Below are 23,641 nucleotides of genomic sequence, written 5' to 3'. Positions count from 1 at the left end.
TATGTATTCAGTGTGTTTTTATTTAAATCCAGCACCTTCTCACAGTCACTTGCATGACTTTGAGAAATAGTCCTTTAAGGTGGATTGGGGAACTAAAAGCACTCCTATAAAAAATGCTTAAACCAGCTCGCTCCCCTCAATTCCTTGAGCAGTCTCTCTTTCCATCCATCCATCCTCTCTCACTCCTCTCTCTTTTTCCTTTCTAACTGCTTTCTTTCTGCCCCCCCCCCCCCCCCCCCCCCGCCTTTCCTCTCTCTCTTAAAGCTGCAAACGGGCATCCACCTGTTCCAGCCCCCGGGGTAATGCCTGGTGGAATAAAAGGCCTGTCCAGCCCCTTGTACTGTGACAGGCTCTGGAGCATTGGTATGAATTACCTTCAGAGCCATCTATAAAACCTACACTTCTTAGTCAATAGACTTTGAAAAAGATGCTTGGTGGAATCAACTTTTCATGGGAGGAGAACCCAAACCCCCCTTGAAGTGCGACAGTTTTAAAGTATTCCGAAACACGAAAAGAGTTAACCTCTCAAAGGATGCCAATACAACACAGCCCACGCTTTCTGTGTGCGTATGTGACCTCCAAGCACAATTCTGCTGTGGAATTAAAGTATGTCGTGCAGACACTTGATATCACACATGTCGAGAGGGTGCAATTTACTGCATGACCTGCTGATGCTCTTTCCCTCTCCCCTACTGCACTAGCAGCAACGTAAACCGCTCTGACCTCTTTTCCTACGCCGTCTTCCTCCCCTCGGAGCGATCTGCTACTCATTAAAAGATAGTGCGCGCAGTTCATTCATGGAGAGCCAATCACCGGATCTGACGAGCCCCCCTCCGGCTGGGAGGAAGCGCGGTTCAAGCTAACGCTTAAATAACGAGCCACTGTGGACAGCACAGCGCTCCTGGCCCAACACAGGGTTCAGGCCGGTGGAAGGAACAAGTTTAGTGCATCACGTGAGTAACACCCTCAGATCACATCCTACACCCAGGAGAGCAGCTTCCCAGGATTTTTCAGTTTTGTAAAGCTTATCGGTTTTCATTATTGTTACCTAGGCCAGTCTGTTTATCACATCACATTATAATGCACTTCACATTTACAACAGCGTCGCTTATATATCCTATTTATTCATCTAACCTTGACGCTGCAGAATGCAATACAGATATTAAAGGTCAAGAACACAGCGTGCGTGCACTTTGAGCTAGTTCACTAACAGTATAATGATCAAAACAGAATACTTACATCCAGCGAATCTTCGTTCACCATGATGAGGGACATGCTCTGTGACACGAGTTTGCAAGAATATCCTGCCAAAGATAAGAGACATGCCACCCGGCTGTCAGCATCAGCGAGCATCACATTGCAAACACAGCAACTATGGCAATTATCAAGCGAAGCTTGCCTGGCGCATCCCTGGCTCCAAGTTAAAGCAGAGGTCATTAACCTGCATGATGGCGAGTCTAGAAAACTAATGGCACAGAACGTAGAGCAACATAAATAGTTAATGTAACATCTGAACAGAGCTATCAATGTCTGGAAATAAATTAATAAAAATATGTTCGCTGTTCCTGGAGTGGATAAAAATCTTCCCTCGCTCAGGAAGAACTGTTTCTGTGGCCCATGTTCATTCAGAGGAGGCAGTGTTGGCTAGTTTTCAGTTTCCCGGCAGTTAGCACTAAGTATCGCAAAAACTATCTGCATATTCTCCAGTCTTGAAGTTTTAGGGATCACTCAGCAATATCGTAGATGACATCGTCGGTGTTCTCTGAAACGAGGACACCAGGAGCCGTATTGCAAATACGGTGCATTTCCTTTTTTGCACCGGGTGCACTTTTCAAAAGGTGCACCCTGCGCGATCAAGGAGAGTGCGCCATATTACAATGATTGTGCTACTCCCAGGGAACCCGCAACCTCATGCTACCCGTCAGGGCAAAGCATAGTGAAATATGGAGCGCTTTGAAGCAGCCTCTCCGTGCTTCACTGAGCAGGCGGCAACCGTCTGCACTTTTAAGAGAGATTAGAGATTCCATTTCAGGCAGGTGCAGTGAGGGGCTGACCCGCTGGCAACATTTTCATTATATTGACATAATCATGCGTAATTTTAGGAATTTCAGTTTACGTTTGTTCAGTGATATTCTTGAAATTATGCCATTATGACATTCTGGCATAATTAAGCAGCAAAAGTTTAGTGTGGGAGCCCAGAAGCAACACAAACGACCAAAACATGAGCTGCTGCTTTTCGCAGCAGTTGTGGCTTTTGCCATGTTTTTTTTAGCAAGAAATGTCCCCTTAAGTCCAAAACAGACACAAGGATGCAATTCATGCTGAATTATAATGCTAAATGACAGTTTTACTTTTTGCGTAATTTTAATGAAATTTCACATACTCACGCAAAAGCAAATTATGCATATTACACACACAGCTAATTTTGACAAGTGACTCTGAAGGGAGTAATACGTAAACTTATGACTTGCAGCCCTCCTCAACAGAGTAGGGTACACTTGCAAGGCAGAAGCACAGTTTTGGGTCTATTCCTATAAGACACAAGAAGGGCAATCACAATGAAATGAAGGTCTCACACCCCAATAGAGTGGCAACCTGGTTTGGGGCAACCTCATGCTGGGCAGATGCTGAGAGTGGAGCACTCCACAGAGAAGAATCGAGAGGAAGCACCCTATTGCACAACAATGGGTCCAAGTAGTACAGGCTCTGAAGAATGAAATGAGAGTTACACCAGACCTCCTTGAGCTCCTGCGATGGTACAGTTGCTGTTATAAGGTCAGACTGAGTGGACATGCCCATGCCAGATAATACTTCAGTCCAGTGGTTCCCAAGCTTTTTAGAACAACAAACTTTCACAACCCACCAAACTTTAATTGACATGAGATGGGGTGATATTTTAATGTAACAATAGCATTGTGTGGTAGCGTACTGTCATTTACAGACAGCACATTTTTCATTGAAATGGACACTAAATGTGCACAAACATACAAATTTACTGACAAAAGTATATAACACACACATGAAAATGTGTGGCAGTAGGGTTTCTGTGAATATTTATCATTTGTGCATCATCAAGTAAGCGTCTAGATTTGTTTTGATGTAATTAAAATCTCTGTTTCCGGCACACTTCAGACATACAAAAAAGTGCTTCATTTTTGCTTTCCTAACAGCTGGATGGATACAGTTAATTTACACATATTTATATTTTGCTACTTATTGCAAAAAAACAACATCCTACATTGGCACATAATTCACTTTAAATACTCCTCTCACTTTTCCTTCAGAGAAAGAAAACACCAATCAGCATGTTAAAATAATAAAACAGCCCGACATTTGTCCTCTATCTGTGAATCACAGCACATGATTTAAAGACATCTTTATTTATTTCTCACACTTTCACACCCCACCCAAAATTAGCTCACAACCCACCAGCGGGTCACGACTCTCAGTTTGGGAAACACCGTGTGTGCGATGGCTTACCTCCTTATGGATCAGCCCTGTGCCCTCCACCCACCTTACCCTCACAGCCACTGATAATTACATGCCTACAGAGGCTGATTAGAATGAGCTCCTCTAGTTCACCAAATTGCATGCGTAATATCCATTGGGTTGGTAAACCTTGCCTCAAAGTGAAATAAATGTTGCAATCTGTCTCTGTTATCGTTATAATGAAATGAAATGAAAATATATTTTATAAAGCATGTGTATACCCGAGGGAGTCATAGCACTAACCACAAACAGAAGCAAGAAGAAAGGGAAAAACCCTGCTATCAAAGATTAAAAAGGCAAGTTTTTAGCTTTTTCCTAAAGCAGGAAAGTGATGAGCAATTCTTCAGATCTGACAGAAGAGAGTTCCACAGTTTGGAAGTCCTGCAGATCAAACTACGTCCACCCCAACAGGCTTTCTTGAACAATCGAACCAGCAAATTATGAGTCAATGATGACCTCAGGGGTCTTGTTGGAACATACCAAATTAATTTATCTTTTAGCTATTCTGGTCCTAGACCATGTAGCGCTTTAAACGCTACACACAGTGCTTTAAAATAGATGTGCTTGTGTACAGAAAGCCAATGCAATTGGACCACAGCCTCAGACGCTGAATGGTATTTTGGGATTCCTAAAAGGAGTTGAGCTGCGACCTTTTGCAGCCTCTGCAATTTGTTAAGTAGCTGCTTCTGAATATTCATATCTAGGGCATTACAGTAGTCCAATTTCAAGAGAAGGAGTCCAGCGATTACTAAGTTCCTCAACTCTAAAGGAATGAAAGGAAGGACCTTTCTAAGAGTTTTCAAAGCGAGAAAGCAGGAAGAATTTGTTTAACAAAATGAAAGCTGCTCGTCAAAGAGAATACCCAGATTTTTAACTTTGGAGACTGGGACAGGAAAACTGCCCAGATCTAGAGGACACCAATCTGGGAACCAGAACCAATTGTTGTTCCCTAGGAGCAGCACTTCAGTTTTACTATAATTTAGTTTCAAACAGTTATTGGCCATTCAAAGGCTGATCCGGCGCATACACCTGAAAAACTTATTGTTTGCTGAGACGGAGACTACAATCTGCATGTCGTCCGCATAGCTGACTACGGAATACCCAAAGGATTTGATCAAAGATGCCAGCGGGGTCACATACAAATTAAAAAGAGTATGGCTTAAAGAAGAGCTCGGGTGGACCCCACAGGGAAAAGAAAGGGAAATAGAAGTGAAATTATCCAAGGCTACAAATTGCTCTCTCTCTGAAAGAAAAAACTTAAGGAGGTCTAAAGCAGAGCCTCCGATACCAAGGGACTGGACACGATCAATCAAAACCTTGTGATTGACCATGTCAAATGCAGCCAATAGATCAAGCATAGTCAATGCTGCCACACAACCCCTATTTAAGATTGCCCTCAGTTCTTCAGCAGCTGTTAAAAGGGCAGTCTCGGTGCTGTGCTGGTTTCTAAAGCCAAATTGGGTGTGATCCAGTACAGGGGTCCAGGGACGAACCCGATCGAATAGTTAGAATCAACTCATGGACTTGATCCATATTTATTGGGGAAAATTGGAAAAGCGGATGGGTGCTGCAATAGGATCTCACCCATGTGGAATGAAGGCAGTACCTGGTTGTTGTTAAATGTGTTAAAGATATCCAGCACTTTCGATAGAAAAGCGGATGCAATATTGTCACAAAGAGATTGAGAACTTTCGATCTTTCCCTGATCTTCAAAGTTGGCTAACTTCTTTACGGTAGAAAAAAGTTCCTTATGTGAGTTTTTGGCTGTCATTATTTTGTGTGCGAATAAAGCAGATTTCTCAGCAGAATTAAGGTTTTATACTCAGAGAGTTTTTGTTTATATAGAGTTTTTTGTTAGGGTCATAATAAAGCCTCCAGTGATGTTCCTGGTGCCTGCAAACTTGTTTTAGGGACCTAAGTTTCTCTGAAAACCAGGGTTGGGAGGAAGATTGACTACAGTTAAATACTACTTTAGGAGGGGCCAAACGATTTTAACTAGCCATTATAAGCATTATTTTTGTTTATGTTGCATCTCTCTTTTTCCATTTGACTCCTCTATCATTCAGTTTGAAATATACTACAGTGAGAATCATTTCAAGTGCCCCCAGAACAATATGAGTATTAACCTATAAATGTATTTTAAAGGTCAAATTGCCTAGTATTACCATGCTGGTTTAAATGCTACATTAATCTTTGAGGTATCCTTCCCCGTGCATGGATAGCAGTGCAGTGGCAGGGGAATCCCAGTAATTTCACAGGCTTTACAAATGATTTATCCTCTGGATAACCCTCCCCTTGTACAAGAACACGGACCCCATAAATTTCCTTTGGCACTACTCTGTATGGCTTTATGGTGATGGAGGAATGCCTTATCCTCACATGTCTACTTGCGCATAAACACACACTCTTTCCTACACAAGCTCCCCATATTTCCAACAGCCCATGGATGAACTCTCTGGATTTCCTGAGGTTTTAGGTAATGGTTATAGGGATTAACAACAGGGCTCACCTGGCCAGTTTACCACCGACCTTCTGACCATGAATATCAGCACTGCTGCCCAAAGTAGGCTCCTCCAAGAGAGTACTGGTGTCTGATCTTGGAAACTGCTGGTGAATAGTAGTAAAGCATTAGAGGTATTTCCATACCACCATGTTAATGTATCATTTTTCCAAGTGACCTTGCAGGGCAAGATGGGCAAGCTTGTGGTCCATCAACAAACTTTTGGGCACACAGCAGTCCCCAGGGATGGCTCCCCCCAAAGGGGAATTCTACCATATGAGTTGCAAAATCTGTGCTCCCACTAGAAAATTACTCATGAGAGTGACATGCGAGGGCTATAACTTCCTATCTCCAGTCTCTGAACAATGGCCTGCGTGTGCTCTAAAAACATATTTAACATATTCATTTTGCAGTTTTAAGATATTCATTTCATTGCACTGGCTTATCTAATGTTTGAGTAACACAGGCAAGTTTAATTCAGCCACACAAGTTTAATACTGGCAATAAATCAGCCATAACCAACTGAACAGTCATGGAATAACTCAAGAGATCCACCTCATACTGCATCAGACAGGCTCCATCAGCTTTTATGGCCCTTTGGCTGCAACAGGGTGTTAGCCAACTGACTCTTGGAGACAGCGTCTTTGTCTGAGGCTCAGGGATGACTTTTCCTTGATGGGAACATCACAGGCACAGTCCTCTCTTTACTATCCAAAGGTGCAGCAGGTGCAGCCAGTATTTGGTACAGCCTCTCTGCTGGGTCCAGTTAACAGCAGGGCAGTCCTTTTTCAGGCATCTTCCAGATACAGATGTGATCTGAGGTCTTGGGCCACTTTTATTCTCAGTTCTTGCTCTTGAGGGATGTGACAACTAATAGCCAATGGACTACAAAGGTCCTCTCCTGCCTATGGCCAACTTCCTGTAAAGTGTGCCATCTAGCTAACTCAGAATGGATCATTCAGCCCACTGCAAACATGGAAGAAACCTTCTCTTGGCGTGTGGAGCACCGTAGCCCAACCCAGAGGTATGGCTACCTCGGGCTATACAGCCATTTAAAAGCCTTTTTGTTAACGGCTTCTCCCTCTCTGTCTGAGATGCAAACCTGTCTGCTGAAACAAAAGAGCAGCCCCTCTCATGTGTAACTACCATTTGACCTTCAAAGGTGGATTCCCTTTTGAAGCTCTCCTTTTGGGTTCACACCCTAATTTGCATTCCTGACAGAAGGAGGTCATGCCTCTTCCAATGGCAGGACATTTCTTTTCATTCCTGACATTCATTCCCACCTATCCCCAGGAGGGAAGAAGACTGTCTCAAGGACATAAACTTGTTTGCAACTGTAACTGGTCAATGAAAACTTTAAGCAACAAAGCAGCAACTTTCTAAAGTTGTATTTCTACAAAAGTTACATTAAATTCGACTTGAACGTCCAGTTAGGTTTAGTGCAGAGATTCTTTTGATAACTGAAAGTATCATATTTAGCAGTCCCATTTAAAAGTTAGTATTGCTTTGTTGTAAGCAGGTAACTCTGTACTTGCCAATGGGGCTACTAGTCTTTTCACAGTACGGATGACAAAGCAGGTTTTTGTATTGCCTGGACATGTAAAGTTCCTAAAAACATATGTCCATCTTTTTAATATAATGCACCCTGCATTTAGGGCTCAGTAGGCCTGCCTTAGAGGTGACTTACAAAGGCAGATTTGGGCTTCATCATTCCTTTAAATGACAAAGTTAAGTTAGGCACCACAACTGCTCTGCCAGCCAGCAATGATGGGCTTGGAGTGATGCTTCGCTTTGTCACACTTGTGATGGCACAATATGTGGTGCAGTCCACAAGAGACACTAACTTTTAGACCCTGGGTAACCCTACTACTATATACTAGGGACTTATAAATTAATGTACAGCAATTTTGAGTGAGGCAATTAGATATACATCCTTTTAAAGGTCAAAGCACAGGCACTGAGGCCTGTTTGATAGGACTCAGTGCACCTTCAGAGTCGAAAAACCAGCATCAGTCCAAACATTTGGGAATGATCATGAATAAAGGGGCACTGCCTTACAACCATTCTCCTTGCATTTCCATTAAAGCGGTATGTGTCCATTAAAAGGACAAAAGCTGCTTTTGGGAAAACAAATCATAGATCACTGACAGGGGTTCCCTGTACCTCTGCCTCATTCATCCAGCACTTCAAACACAATGGTTTGTGACCAGAACTGAAGTCACAAATGGTTTGTGACCAGAACTGAAGTCACAAACCATTGATACATACTTTTCTGATTCGTAAACAAGAGGATCTTCCTATCTGCAATTTGAAACGGTCGCAAAAAGCACTTTTATGGTTTTGTAAATGGGATCTGTACGTTGGGAAACAAGCCCACAAAATAGCTTTCTAAATCATGTCCTGTGGGCGCAGACGTCATCCTCTGGTGCCAACACCTGTTCATATTTTTTCAAAGTTTCAGGTAATCCAACTTTGTCAACTTTCTTCAAAGTTTGAAGGATTTGTAAAACCATAGAAAATGTGGTTCAGAGAAGGGTTCTGAGATGCAATTGGAACTTGCTCTTTGTGATATGAACCTTACAGAATGTGCTTAAAGTACACGAAAAGGTGGAGACAAAGAAGTGGTGAACCACTAGCCAGAATTATTTAGGGCAGTAAAGGATTTCCAAATGAAAAGTATGGATCACAGATTTCAAAGTTATCAAGTCACTAGAAATCATGCGACTAGGGTTTAAACATACTCAAATCCAAAGTCAGGTAAGGCAACCATTTCATGCTGTGATATAAAATGTGTTGGGAGCAGAGAAGGACAAATTACAAGAATCCACGCACCAGCCCTTTAACTCGCAACCAGTAAGTAATATTACTTTCAAAATACCTAGGCAATGTCAGTGAAGATCCTGGAGAGTTGATGTAATATGATGGATGCATGACACTTTTTTGGTATTTCAACCGCTGCCATCTGCACAAGGCTCGTTTTTGCAGTTTGCATACACAGGATGTTCTTCAAATTGGAAATTTCACTAGTGTAACTGCATTGACATGAAAGCGAGGATTAATTGTTTCAAGACCCCAGTACAAGTAAGTGGTTTATGTGTATGAGAAATGTTAAGATAAGGAAACTATCAGAATAAATAATCTTGCAAGGCTATGATAAAATATAAAAGGTTACAAATGTTGGCATGGGGGCAATCAGATATTGAAAACAAAAAAATTGCACTCACTCCTTTCCAATCTCACTAGAGAAATAACAGCTCAGTTTTGTCTAGAGTCAAAAGTAACCAGGTGTTGGCTGCATACTGATGAAATGGCAGGCTATACCTCTGGGGATGGAGTTTGCCTAACACATTGGCCAACTGGGGTGGGCTGGCAATAGCTGAGAGCCCTGAGGACCTCAAATAGACCTTGATCTTTTGTTACATGGATGCACATGGTTGCATCCTGAGTTCTTCCTTGCACAAACACGCAGCACAAATGTAATGTTATTCCCTGAGCTAGGAAAGCCTCCGATGAAGTGAAGTAGCAGCAGCTATATGGTCAACCATGGTAAAGACAGCAGCAGTCTAAGGCCATGAACCTCAGACAACTATAAAGTATGCTGACAAGAGCACATGATCCTGTAACCTTGGTCAGTCTCACGTAAGCATGCTTCTTCTGAGAATTGTTTCAGCTAAGCGGACGCTTAGTTTCCAAAAATACTACTGGTAAAATTTCAGTAAGGTTGAATGATAGATGGCTAGCAGATTCAAGTCAGTACAAAGGTCACGCTGAACACAAAAACATTGTTAATCACTTTCACAAATACTTCATATACACATTCCAGTATCTTGGGAAGGAATCGTTCATGTCTTGGGAAGTATCAGCATTACAGTTGCTTCACTAAATTCCGACTATAAAATTTAGAAGATCCTGGGGAAATTCTGAAAAAGCTCTCAAACACAACCAAGAGAGTGAATCCTTTACAGAGCGCCTTTTTTGAAACTGATCTTTTATTAAGGTGATATATAGTGTTATTGTCTTAAATCGCGGTGACCACCCCACACAGGGGAATAATCTGCAGGCAAAGGTTTCTGACAACCCAGCACTTTTGTCACACATTAACCTACATCACAATAATCCAATAAGGGTTCATATTTGATGGGTGAATAGTAGTTACTATTTATTGTATGGCAATAGAATGAAAACACGTGTTTTGCTCAGGCTAAATGTCCTAGGCCTTTCTCAAGGAGACGACCAGTTGCTCTGCAGCATTTCGAACAGAAAGGTAGGGGCTGTGATGTGAAGAGAGCGGTCTTTCAGACTATGGATCAATTTACTTCACTATCCCAATAGTTGAGCTAGTGAGAACTAGGACGTCCTCAGCTTAAGAGTTCGCAGGGCGAGGCCTAACGAGGAGAGTCCTGTAGGTAGCATGAGATGTAAAACTATTCCATCACACTAGTCCTGTCGATTTGGTGCCGTTACAGGGATGGGAACCAGTGAGGCCCCTTGAAATTCTGCGTTTAAGCTAGAAAATTGGCCCAGCGATTTGAATTCAGGAATGCATTAGTCTCCACTTTTCAGGCCGTTTTAGAACGGATACTAAAAAAATATCGGTACAGTGACACAACGAACCTTAATTAAGTCATTTAAACAATATGTTTTTTGCAATAAAGATTAATATGGTTCAAAAGCTTTTTTTAAATATATACGACTGCCTACACCGAGTGAAATAATAAATGTGCAAAACGTGCACGTTCTGATCAAAGTTAAGCACTATGCAGTTACTTTTTTGACTTTGCAAGCGTTTCGTAAACGGAAAAAGGCTAAAAGCATAATTAAAACCAGGCAACTGCACTTCACAGTGTATGAATGACAAACAAAGACTCCACAAGTATTGCTCTGGGACTCAATTACAGCTCTCTTTCAGTTGCAGGTACACAGAAGGCACCCCACTTCGAGGAACTGCTACATATTGAAGTTTTAACCTTTTTAATAAGGACCATGTGGCAAGGAAAACATTGTTTTACTTTAACTGTAAAACAAAAGAGGTAAATTACAATGATTGGACCTACACGCCGCCATCGAGTAATCTGTCCCCAGAGGTTACGTGATCCATTATGCAACAGACCGGTGCAAAATCATTACAACCAATTCAAAGCGCTGTGTTTTTTTTTTTTTAACTTGGTTTTGATTTGAACAACAGCTGCAAAGGCAAGCTGTAATTTTTAAACTGATGCTCGCTACTTTTATTTTAGGCTTTTCAAATCAAGCAAGGCCTGATCTGACAGCCAGAGCTCAGCGAAGACGCTCTGGCAGGCAAGTTAAGCCCTGTGCTTTATTTTCCAGTTGTTGCCAAGCCAAAGAAGGAAAAGTACATGAATAAAAAACAAAAAACAGTTTTTAATTTCTGACCAAGGGAGCAGGACAGCTTCGCGCAATTTGTTTAGTCTGCCAATGGGGGTCTATATTGGAAACGTATTGTGCACCCGAGCGACAGTGAGGCTCGCAAAAATGTCATCTGCACCCACAGTTCCCGGATCCGAATTGAGAGCATGGCTTTAATTGCGTCGGGTCACACCGGGTCTCAGAAGTAATTAAAAACCGCCTTTGAAACCAGTCCCTATCAAGCTTTATATTAAAATCCTTAACTGTACTGGCAAACACTGATCGATTTCACAACGACAGCAAAAGTCCCTTAAGGTATTCCATGTCAGCAATGCAATAATTTATATTCAAAATCTACTTCGTTCTGCATTTTCTAAGAGTATTTGCTTTTTTCAAGTTGTCGTGTTTCTGTACTATTTTTCATGTTTTATATGACACTTGTATATTTCATACTTTTCAATGAGTCTCCCACCAGGTGTCTGGGTGAGTTCAGGTTGTGGGTGTGAGATCACAACCAGGCACAACTGAGATCTCCGAGGCTGGAGGCAGTGTGAGTTTCTCAAGCGACTGTCAGTAAGTTATAAAGGTGTGCACACTACATGCACATTCAAGTCTTAACCTCTCTGGTGAGTGCACAAAGCGATGTTATATATGTACCAATTGTAATTTTGAAAAAGTATGTGACAGAAGTACATGGCTGGCAAAATATTAACAGCGCCAATGTAAACAATAGTGCAATGCTTTCAGGTGAGTGGAAAGCATGGAGATGAATGGCGGAGTACGGGAAAAAAAAGAAAGTACAAGTCTTGGCAAAACCAATAGGGCGGGTTTGTTTTAGCTATACAGGGAGTGCAGAATTATTAGGCAAATGAGTATTTTGACCACATCATCCTCTTTATGCATGTTGTCTTACTCCAAGCTGTATAGGCTCGAAAGCCTACTACCAATTAAGCATATTAGGTGATGTGCATCTCTGTAATGAGAAGGGGTGTGGTCTAATGACATCAACACCCTATATCAGGTGTGCATAATTATTAGGCAACTTCCTTTCCTTTGGCAAAATGGGTCAAAAGAAGGACTTGACAGGCTCAGAAAAGTCAAAAATAGTGAGATATCTTGCAGAGGGATGCAGCACTCTTAAAATTGCAAAGCTTCTGAAGCGTGATAATCGAACAATCAAGCGTTTCATTCAAAATAGTCAACAGGGTCGCAAGAAGCGTGTGGAAAAACCAAGGCGCAAAATAACTGCCCATGAACTGAGAAAAGTCAAGCGTGCAGCTGCCACGATGCCACTTGCCACCAGTTTGGCCATATTTCAGAGCTGCAACATCACTGGAGTGCCCAAAAGCACAAGGTGTGCAATACTCAGAGACATGGCCAAGGTAAGAAAGGCTGAAAGACGACCACCACTGAACAAGACACACAAGCTGAAACGTCAAGACTGGGCCAAGAAATATCTCAAGACTGATTTTTCTAAGGTTTTATGGACTGATGAAATGAGAGTGAGTCTTGATGGGCCAGATGGATGGGCCCGTGGCTGGATTGGTAAACGGCAGAGAGCTCCAGTCCGACTCAGACGCCAGCAAGGTGGAGGTGGAGTACTGGTTTGGGCTGGTATCATCAAAGATGAGCTTGTGGGGCCTTTTCGGGTTGAGGATGGAGTCAAGCTCAACTCCCAGCCCTACTGCCAGTTCCTGGAAGACACCTTCTTCAAGCAGTGGTACAGGAAGAAGTCTGCGTCCTTCAAGAAAAACATGGTTTTCATGCAGGACAATGCTCCATCACACGCGTCCAAGTACTCCACAGCGTGGCTGGCAAGAAAGGGTATAAAAGAAGGAAATCTAATGACATGGCCTTGTTCACCTGATCTGAACCCCATTGAGAACCTGTGGTCCATCATCAAATGTGAGATTTACAAGGAGGGAAAACAGTACACCTCTCTGAACAGTGTCTGGGAGGCTGTGGTTGCTGCTGCACGCAATGTTGATGGTGAACAGATCAAAACACTGACAGAATCCATGGATGGCAGGCTTTTGAGTGTCCTTGCAAAGAAAGGTGGCTATATTGGTCACTGATTTGTTTTTGTTTTGTTTTTGAATGTCAGAAATGTATATTTGTGAATGTTGAGATGTTATATTGGTTTCACTGGTAATAATAAATAATTGAAATGGGTATATATCTTTTTTTTGTTAAGTTGCCTAATAATTATGCACAGTAATAGTCACCTGCACACACAGATATCCCCCTAACATAGCTAAAACTAAAAACAAACTAAAAACTACTTCCAAAAATATTCAGCTTTGATATTAATGAGTTTTTTGGGTTCATTGAGAACATGGTTGTTGTTCAGTAATAAAATTAATCCTCAAAAATACAACTTGCCTAATAATTCTGCACTCCCTGTATACCACAACAATCTGTATATACAGGGAGTGCAGAATTATTAGGCAAATGAGTATTTTGACCACATCATCCTCTTTATGCATGTTGTCTTACTCCAAGCTGTATAGGCTCAAAAGCCTACTACCAATTAAGCATATTAGGTGATGTGCATCTCTGTAATGAGAAGGGGTGTGGTCTAATGACATCAACACCCTATATCAGGTGTGCATAATTATTAGGCAACTTCCTTTCCTTTGGCAAAATGGGTCAAAAGAAGGACTTGACAGGCTCAGAAAAGTCAAAAATAGTGAGATATCTTGCAGAGGGATGCAGCACTCTTAAAATTGCAAAGCTTCTGAAGCGTGATCATCGAACAATCAAGCGTTTCATTCAAAATAGTCAACAGGGTCGCAAGAAGCGTGTGGAAAAACCAAGGCGCAAAATAACTGCCCATGAACTGAGAAAAGTCAAGCGTGCAGCTGCCACGATGCCACTTGCCACCAGTTTGGCCATATTTCAGAGCTGCAACATCACTGGAGTGCCCAAAAGCACAAGGTGTGCAATACTCAGAGACATGGCCAAGGTAAGAAAGGCTGAAGGACGACCACCACTGAACAAGACACACAAGCTGAAACGTCAAGACTGGGCCAAGAAATATCTCAAGACTGATTTTTCTAAGGTTTTATGGACTGATGAAATGAGAGTGAGTCTTGATGGGCCAGATGGATGGGCCCGTCGCTGGATTGGTAAAGGGCAGAGAGCTAAAGTCCGACTCAGACGCCAGAAAGGTGGAGGTGGAGTACTGGTTTGGGCTGGTATCATCAAAGATGAGCTTGTGGGGCCTTTTCGGGTTGAGGATGGAGTCAAGCTCAACTCCCAGTCCTACTGCCAGTTCCTGGAAGACACCTTCTTCAAGCAGTGGTACAGGAAGAAGTCTGCATCCTTCAAGAAAAACATGATTTTCATGCAGGACAATGCTCCATCACACGCGTCCAAGTACTCCACAGCGTGGCTGGCAAGAAAGGGTATAAAAGAAGGAAATCTAATGACATGGCCTCCTTGTTCACCTGATCTGAACCCCATTGAGAACCTGTGGTCCATCATCAAATGTGAGATTTACAAGGAGGGAAAACAGTACACCTCTCTGAACAGTGTCTGGGAGGCTGTGGTTGCTGCTGCACGCAATGTTGATGTGAACAGATCAAAACACTGACAGAATCCATGGATGGCAGGCTTTTGAGTGTCCTTGCAAAGAAAGGTGGCTATATTGGTCACTGATTTGTTTTTGTTTTGTTTTTGAATGTCAGAAATGTATATTTGTGAATGTTGAGATGTTATATTGGTTTCACTGGTAATAATGAATAATTGAAATGGGTATATATTTGTTTTTTGTTAAGTTGCCTAATAATTATGCACAGTAATAGTCACCTGCACACACAGATATCCCCCTAACATAGCTAAAACTAAAAACAAACTAAAAACTACTTCCAAAAATATTCAGCTTTTATATTAATGAGTTTTTTGGGTTCATTGAGAACATGGTTGTTGTTCAATAATAAAATTAATCCTCAAAAATACAACTTGCCTAATAATTCTGCACTCCCTGTAATTATGCCAAACAATTAAGTAGCACTATAAAGATGTCCCAGGCTTGACATTGCAGCCTGTGTGTGCAGAGTTAAACTGCCATGTCAACCTGGCAAAGTAAACCCTTTGCCAGGCCCAAACCTTCCTTTTGAATATATATAAGTCACTCCTAGGGTAGGACCTCAACAGTCCAGAGGGCAAGGTGACATTTATTTAAACCAGGACATGTACTTTTAAGTTTCACATGTTCTGGCAGTGAAAAGTTCTTGCATTTCTGTTTTTTACTGCAAGGCCTACCTCTCCCGTCAGATTACATTGGAGTAATCATATTCAGTTTTATAAGTGTAATTCCCAAATGGGGATAGGCAACAAGTTTCATGCTTGGTGTTTCTGGAATCACAATTTAAAATCCTAACTTATGTTGAAGCCTGATGTGAAGTTGCAATTCTAAAAATGCCACTTTTAAAAAGTTGGCATTTTCTTGCTTTAGCTAGTTGGTGCCTGCAACCTGTCTCTGAATCGCAAGACTGGGGGTGGGTGACAGATGGGCTTTGTGTAGTCCTCTTAGAGAGCCACACACAATGCGGATCTTAGGTATGACTGGATGGGCCATCACTGATCTCAGCCCCAGTTACACTTTAATAGGCTTTGCCCTATCTCTACACAAAGGTCTGTATACCCACTGCAATTAGTTTGGAGCCAAGAAAGTAGGGTCCCTGTACACGTCAAAGGAATGCTTCTAGAAGCTTCTCCCCACTTCAAAGGCACAATTGGGTATATATAGCTGGACCTCAGACACCACCACTTCAGTACACTTTTAGACCTGTGGGTACTCTGCTAAGAAGAAGAACTGCTGTGCTGCTGAAAGGAATGCCAATCTGCTGGACAGATGCACTGAAGGAACTGCTGCCCTGATGTGCTGCCCTGCTGCCTGATGCCCTTTTGCCTGCATCTCTTGAACCCAGAACCCAGAGTGATTCCAGGGATCGTTGACTGACCTCCTGATCTGAAGCCTCAGGGACTTACATGTTTCCAACAACCTTGCACCTGCACCTGAATTCTGCAGTCTGTGAGTCTACCCTGCCAAGTAGGGCCACCCCAGTACTGGACCTTGGAAGTGGGCTTAGGGTGCTCTGCCAGCTACTGCACGGATTGGACCAGTTGCAAAGCCTGCAATGGCTATGAAACTGCCATTGTGCGATGTATCCTCAGCGCAGGCTGTCACATCCCTTATCGGCAGTAGCCTTGATGAAGACACTGGACTCCGCATTGCAGCCTTGACCTACGCATTGCCCAACTGCACGCCAGATCCTCAACGCCGAACTTCTCATTGCAGCTCCATTGACAGGATGCTTGACAATGATGCAGGCCCTCGCATCTTAGCCTCATAGCATCTCAGAACCGACGCATCGCTTCAGCTGTGCAACACTTCTTCGATGCAGATTCTTGCAACACGCCCCAAACCAGGATTTATGGTACTCTGTTCCATGGCCTAACTGGGTCCCTGTAGCCGGCCCACGTTCCATTGCGTCGGCCTGAACTTGTGACTTTGACCCAGCTTGGCTGATCAGGTATCCACAGTTGGTGCTTTGTGCTTTTTGGCGCTATTTTCACTAAAATCATGAAAATTGCATATCTCCATTTCTATCGTTTTGATTTTTGTCATTTTGGTCTTGTTTGATCTATTAAAGAGAGGTCTAATTTTCCAAACTGGTGTGGGGTCTTTTTTGTGTGGCATTTTCACTTAATTACTCTTACAAATACTTTGCACATTGCCTCTAAGCGAAGTCTGACTGCTCTGTGCCAAGCTACCAGAAGGGTGAGCACAAGTTAATTTATGGTTGACTTGTGCCTCACGCTAACAAAGACTGTAGTTGTGCTTGACCAAGGGTGACACCCCCGTCAACCTCACATTGGTGATCACCTGTGAGGATTAGGACTTGTGTTTGTGCAGTGACATGCAGTGATTGGGGTACATTACCATCCATTATCTGAAACCAATTCAAGTATAAATTCTTCCTAATTTGCCTTTTTGATTCTTCTAAATTCTCTCTTGGACTGCTGTGCCTGAATCTACTTCTACAAGGAAGGAGTGTGAGCTGGCTATCATGGAGTCCTACACTGTGGCCAGCTCTAGGAGCTCTGCAAGCAGACCTCCAGCTAACAGCACCATCAAGAAAGTGCCACTCCTAAAGACGGTAAGGGCCTGGGCAGAAGTCCACCAGTAGGTGGTTGAAGCCACAGGAGAGGATGATGAGATGGAAGGGCCTGGAGAAAACCTTCTTATGGTGCCCTGGAGTGGAACTCCCTGTTAGGGCAGGGAGCAGTGTGTCTTCCCACAGCCTGTTCCCAGATGAGCCAGCGGAGGGAGGAGAGAGAGAATTCAAGCTGCATATGGCCTGGTTAGGAACAGAGGAAAGGAAAAAGGCCATAGAAAAGAGGAAAGCTGGAGCAAAGAGAGCCATAGAGGGGAAATAGTTGTTACTGGTTCATGAAGTGACTCTCAAGTAGCTGTACATCAAGGCCACACAGGCAGAGTGATGGTGACCGCATTTCTACTGTACCCTCTTGAGACAAGAGGATCCTTATTCCCAAGGATCTGGTGCCTTACGTCATTGTGGTGCACAACATTGATAAGTGGTTTGAGGCTTATGAGATTCCTTTACAGATGCAGAGGATCCCTCAGGAGAATTGGGGTGCTGGCTGTGGAAGCACAACCCTAGTCAGAAGAGGGACACCCTACTGGCCCTAGAGAAGGGGACAGGATGAAGTATCCCCCCATGAAGGAACTCCTTATCAGGAAGTATGGCCTTAACCCAGAGAAGTATAGGTAGATGTTTAGGGACAACCAGAAGCTACCCCAGCAGACCAGGGAGTATTGCGTGGATTTCTTTTGCAAGGCACTGTTTAGTTGGGTGAAGGGCAGTGAAGTAAAGGATTACCAGGGGCTGTACAATTTGATTGCAAAGGAGCACATGTTCAGTCCTTAATCTGTAGATCGGCGCTAACACTTGATTGATAGTAACCTTACTGACCCCAGGTAGCTTGTTAAGGAGGCAGATCAATGGGATAGCACCAGGGTCCACAAGTAGGTATCTGTGGGGATCACCACATGGATGGAATGTGTTCCCACCAGAAGAAAGGGGGAGAGATAAAAATAAGGAGTTATTTGAAGGCCCCCACAATAGTTCATGAGTCAGGACTCCCATTCCTCAACTAAGCTGAAGAAAAAGTGGTTCCCTAATATGTAATCAGAGAAGACCCTCCTACCCCCAAGTGGTATGAGTGCCAACAGGAATGACACTTCAAGGGGGATACCACGTGCCCCAAGCAGTCACAGCCCCCACTGGTGGGCAGCATCAAGGCTCCACTCACCTGAAACTCAGGATGTGCAGGAGCAAAGGCAGTACACCCAATACCCCTTAAGAACTTAAGAACAACCCTGCACCCAGTACTCATAAGCGCTGGTGGGTTGTACCTAAGGGGAATAAGGGTTAGGGAAAGGGAAGAACGGGAAAGTATTCTCTGGCTTGTCACTACAATAGCTGCACACCTGATCCAGAAGTCCCAATATCTTTGTGACTGGATTTCCCTAAAAAGATCTAGAGAAATAATTAAAAGTTACACAGCAAAGTATAGAAAATAAGGCAATATCTGTTTTATCCCCTCTAGCAATCACTCATCCATTAGATAAGTATCAACACAAAAGTCTCCACCCTTCAAGCTGACATCACAGAAGGTACTAGGAGTGATAATTCTGTATCCTAATAAGGTCCCAAAACTGAAATGGCAAGGGAGAGAGTCCAAAGTCTTGGTATCCTTATCTTATTGGTAGGTTTTGCGATATTGGTATTAGAGTTGGTTTGTATATGAAGGACTGCTTGTAGGAGCCACAGGCTTAGCACTGACCAGTTAGATGATTGTTTTGTTTTTATTTTCGTCTAGAGTAGAGAAGCTGCCCAGGAATGCAAGGCAAGAGTGGCAGAGATCTGGAGGCTGAGCAGCAGAGGAACAAGAAGCCAGACAAAAAGTTGAGGGAATGGTGTATCCCTTGTATACACTGGGTGACATATGGGAGTGGCTAGTGGAAGGCGGGTGCAGAAAACAGAGAGCAGTAATTGAAATGTGGGGAGCAAAAGCCTCCTGGGAAGGAACTTGAAGCCAAGTGCGGCTTCTACTGAGGGTGCAGCTTTTAATAGTGCTGTGTCCATAAATGACTGCAAGATCATGCGTGAATAGGCACTCCTGCAATAACTCATGCTTCATCTCAGCACCCTTTTTAGAAGGGGATGGGACACGGAGGGGAATTATACATCCGTACAAGAACTATGCCTTTTAAATAAAACTAAAGCAACCCAACAAAAATACCCACTATATCAGGGGAGTGTGGGAGGCCTAGGAGGTCCTATAATCGGAACAACATTTATTTTCATTAAAAGTGCAGCAGGCACTTACGACCCACGTGCCACATAATCCCAAGTCAAGCGGGTCGCAACAGTTCTTCCCTCCTAAGGCCGACCCACCGGTCAAGGTTTGTCAAGATGGACAGCATGTAATCTTCAAACTAGTGAAGGGGCACAAACCTGTTCTGCAGGCTCCCAGGACCTATCCCCAGGGAAGGAACCCACCCAATCCACCAAGTAATAGTCTCTCTTTTTTGTCTTTGTGTAGCCATGATCCTCAAATGTGACATGATCTTCCATGACAATGGGTGGAGGAGGTAGTTCAGCACAGGAGTCAGGGTGGAGGGGTTTCAAAAAAGATGTGTGAAAGAAAGGATGTATAAGAATTTTACTAGGCAGTTCCAATTTCATGGCTTGATAAATTTTAAAACCATATAAGGATAAATGTAGCATGGTTGTAATTTGTGTGGCCGAGTTAACCATAAGTTTTTTGTTACCACCCAGACTTGATCACCAATGGAATACAATGGAGCTAGACTATCATGTTGATTGGCTTCAGTTTTCAAACTTTTCATCAGTTCTTCGCTGTGTTGCAATCCTGTACTTGCTTTAGCTCAGATGTGTTCAAGGTCTTCATGATGGCCTTTATGTGCTGGCATGGCTGTTAACTCTGGGGGTCCTTCCAAAGGAATAACCTTTGGGTGATAACCAAGCAAAAAGTAGAATGGAGAGACATTTGTTGCTGAATGTGTGTTATTGTTAAATGCAAATTTAGCAATGCGTACCTCTTGAACCCAATCACTGGTGCATGTACTCATCACACAGCATAGATACTGTTCCAGTGATTGATTAGTACGCTCCATTTGACCATCGGTTTGTAGATAGTATGCAGAACACAAACAATGATCAATCTACAGAGCAGAAACCCAGACTCAAATTGTGCACCACGATCCAACATAGTAACAGATGTGGGAACCATGTAGACAGATTACCTGGATAATTCATATTTATTTGCAGTTGGAATCTTTGAGAGGAATGAAGTGGGTTATTTTAGTTAGCAAGTCCGCCACCACCAAAACAGTGGTGAAACCATTGACCAGGGGTAGGTCAGTGATAAAGTCCAAACTGAAAGAGGGACAGGGAAAGGGCAGAACGTCTAACACCTGTAGCAGTCTGGCAGGCGAGGAATGAGAAGCCTTTTGACGAGCGCAGGTGGAACATGTTTGGCCGAAAGTTTGTATATACCAAATACCCTCTCACCAAAACCAGTGTGCACACGGTTGCTTAATATTTTCTTTCCCTGGGTGTCCTGTCAGAGGGGTGGAGGGATACCAGTGTATTACTTTTTGTTGTAATGGATTGTCTGAACAAATAGTTTATCTGTGTGGTAGTAAAGGTTATCTTTTATGCAGTTACTAGAATTTGCCAGCCATTCATGTGCGTATAAGGTTTGGTAATGTGATAAAGGATCACTAAGAAAAGAGTTGGTTACACTACCCCTTATTCTTACATGACCCGATGATGTTTTCTTGGGGATTATAAATGTCTGCTTCTTTGGTTGGTGCATAGCCTCCTTATCGAAGCATGAGAGCGCATCTGCCTTCCATTGTTTCTGCCCTGGATGATACGTGATTTGCTAAAAAATAAAACCCATCTCCTCTGTCATGGGGTGAGTGGTTGGGGCAGATCTAAAGATAGGTTTTTGTGATTAGAATAAATAGTAACAGCATGAAGGGAACCCAAGAGGCAATGTCTCCAATTGTGAAAGGCAATCTTAATGGCCAACAGTTCCCATTCAGCAATGGTACAGTTTTGGTCTACTGGTAACATTTGTTTAGAATAAAGGGTGATCTGATGCATTCTTCAAATGTTACATCTCTCTGGGAGAAGACTCCACCCACAGCAAACTGGGAGGCATCGGCCTCGACAAAGTAAGGTTGGGAGGGATCAGCATGTTTTAGAATAGGAGCAGTGGTAAATTGTTCTTTAAGAAAAATAAAGGCATTTTTCCACGTCCCTAGACCAAGTAAAGGTAGTCCCTTTGCTTAACATTTTTGTGATTGGTGTTTCAATGTCTGAAAGGTGAGTGATGAATCACCTATATAAATTAGACACTGGTGAAACCAAAAAAATTACTGGACATCTCTAATTGAAGCGGGACTTGGCCATGGCATAATAGCCTCAATTTTCTTGGGATCCATATTTACATGCCAGATGGGGAGAGTATGAAACTAAGGAATTCCACTGGTGTAGTATCAAAAACACTTTTGTCCAATTTGGCAAACAAGTGATGCTTTTGTAGACACTGCAGCACCTGTTTAACAAGGAACACATACTATTCCTCAGTTTGAGAATAAATCGGGATATCATCGATATACACAATGACAAATAGATCCAGAAAATCTCTCTGAACCTCCTTACTAAAGAATAGAAAAGCTGCTGGGGCAATGCACAGTCCGAACAGCATTATACGGTTTTCAAACATACTGTACTTAGTGCGGGAGGTAGTCTTACACTCATCTCCTTCATGTATCCTAATCAAATGGTAGACCTCTCTAAGATCCTATTTAGTATATATGGCAGAGCTCTCCCTCTGTTCAAGTAGTACAGGAATGAATGGTAGCAGGTATCTATTCTTCACAATAGCTTTGGTTAGAATTGTGTAAGGAAGTGTGGGCAAAGCAGAGACTTTTATTTTGTCAAAGACCTCAAGAAACTTGGTGTATTAAACAGGGAGAGTTGGGCTTTCTATTGCAATAGAGACAACACATAAGAGCAGGGGTTTCCACTCAGTTGTATTTGGTAGCAATGTAACAAGCAAAAATCAGAATCTAGGGTAAATGTGCGAGAAACCAATCAATATGAGGATTATGATGTTGGAGCCAAGGTACTGCAAGGATTGAACCAAACATTTGTATAGCAATTAAGTCTAATTGAATGGTTTCCATATAGCCATTGTCACAGACCATGATAATATCATTAAATTGATTTGTGATGAGCCCTGAGGAAAGCCCAGATCCATCTACTTCTCTAACGCGTTCTGTATGTTTTTTATGGAGGAAGGGGAGCACCCACTGCCCTGCATTGCCCTGACCAGAGTCAGTTCTAAGAAGTAACCCGTGGCCCCTGAGTCCAATAACATAGACATGCTTCTTCGGTTTTGCTAGAAATCACAAAGGTAACAGTAACAGTGAAGTGTTAAGGGACATGCACCACAGTATTGGCCCGATAATGTGAGATTACACTACAGGAAACACTCAAAGATTGATCTCCACCCCCCTCTGAGCTCTTTGGTTGTCTGCCAAAAAACTGTAAAACTGTGTGTATCCGAGGGGTGACAAGGGCCATGGTCTTTCTGAGGATTTTGGGTTTATCAGGACATTCCCGGGTAAAAAGTCCTCCCTCTCAATAATATAGACATAGATTAAGCTTGTGTCTTTTCTCTTTCTCTTCATTGGAAAGTGATCCAAGGACTCCCCCTACCTTCATTAGCTTGCTCACATCAGGGGTCTGTCTTTCTTAGTTCTCTTTGCAATATACCAGAACAGGAGGCCTCTCTTTTTGGGCATTTCCCCCTTTTGTTCTCCCAATCTGTGATATATTTGACCACTAGCTGAATGAAAGTGGAGCAGTCCTCTGGAGAATCCACAACGTGGGAAAGAATATCTTTGAGGTCATTGTGTAATCGCTACTAGAACAGAGAATCCTCTTCACATAAGGTCAATGGGTTTTCACGACCAATCTGTTAAAGTCAGGTAAGACAATAGGTCACTAGAACTCTGTTACAAAGTAAGAAACTCAAAATCACTCACCCGTATAAAGGAGTGTTGGGCAAACAAACTCTGTATCCCTTCTTTGATCAAGAGAAAGGTATACAAAATATAATCATCATCCTCAAACAGAGGAACACCCC

At 42.8% G+C, this 23,641-nt stretch overlaps 1 protein-coding gene across 1 annotated transcript in view; it reads right to left on the bottom strand.

The window, feature by feature from the left end:
• ATP8A2 (ATPase phospholipid transporting 8A2) overlaps window positions 1-23,641 on the bottom strand; it is a 1,954,943-nt gene that overhangs the window by 1,141,284 nt on the left and 790,018 nt on the right. The window contains exon 24 of the mRNA XM_069202231.1: window positions 1,240-1,304. Coding sequence (XP_069058332.1) covers window positions 1,240-1,304 — 65 coding nt within the window. The remainder of the gene's footprint in view (window positions 1-1,239; window positions 1,305-23,641) is intronic.

Source organism: Pleurodeles waltl, chromosome 8, assembly GCF_031143425.1.
Source record: "Pleurodeles waltl isolate 20211129_DDA chromosome 8, aPleWal1.hap1.20221129, whole genome shotgun sequence".
Taxonomy (NCBI): Eukaryota; Metazoa; Chordata; class Amphibia; order Caudata; family Salamandridae; genus Pleurodeles; species Pleurodeles waltl.
This window is presented reverse-complemented; position numbering and strand designations above follow the sequence as displayed.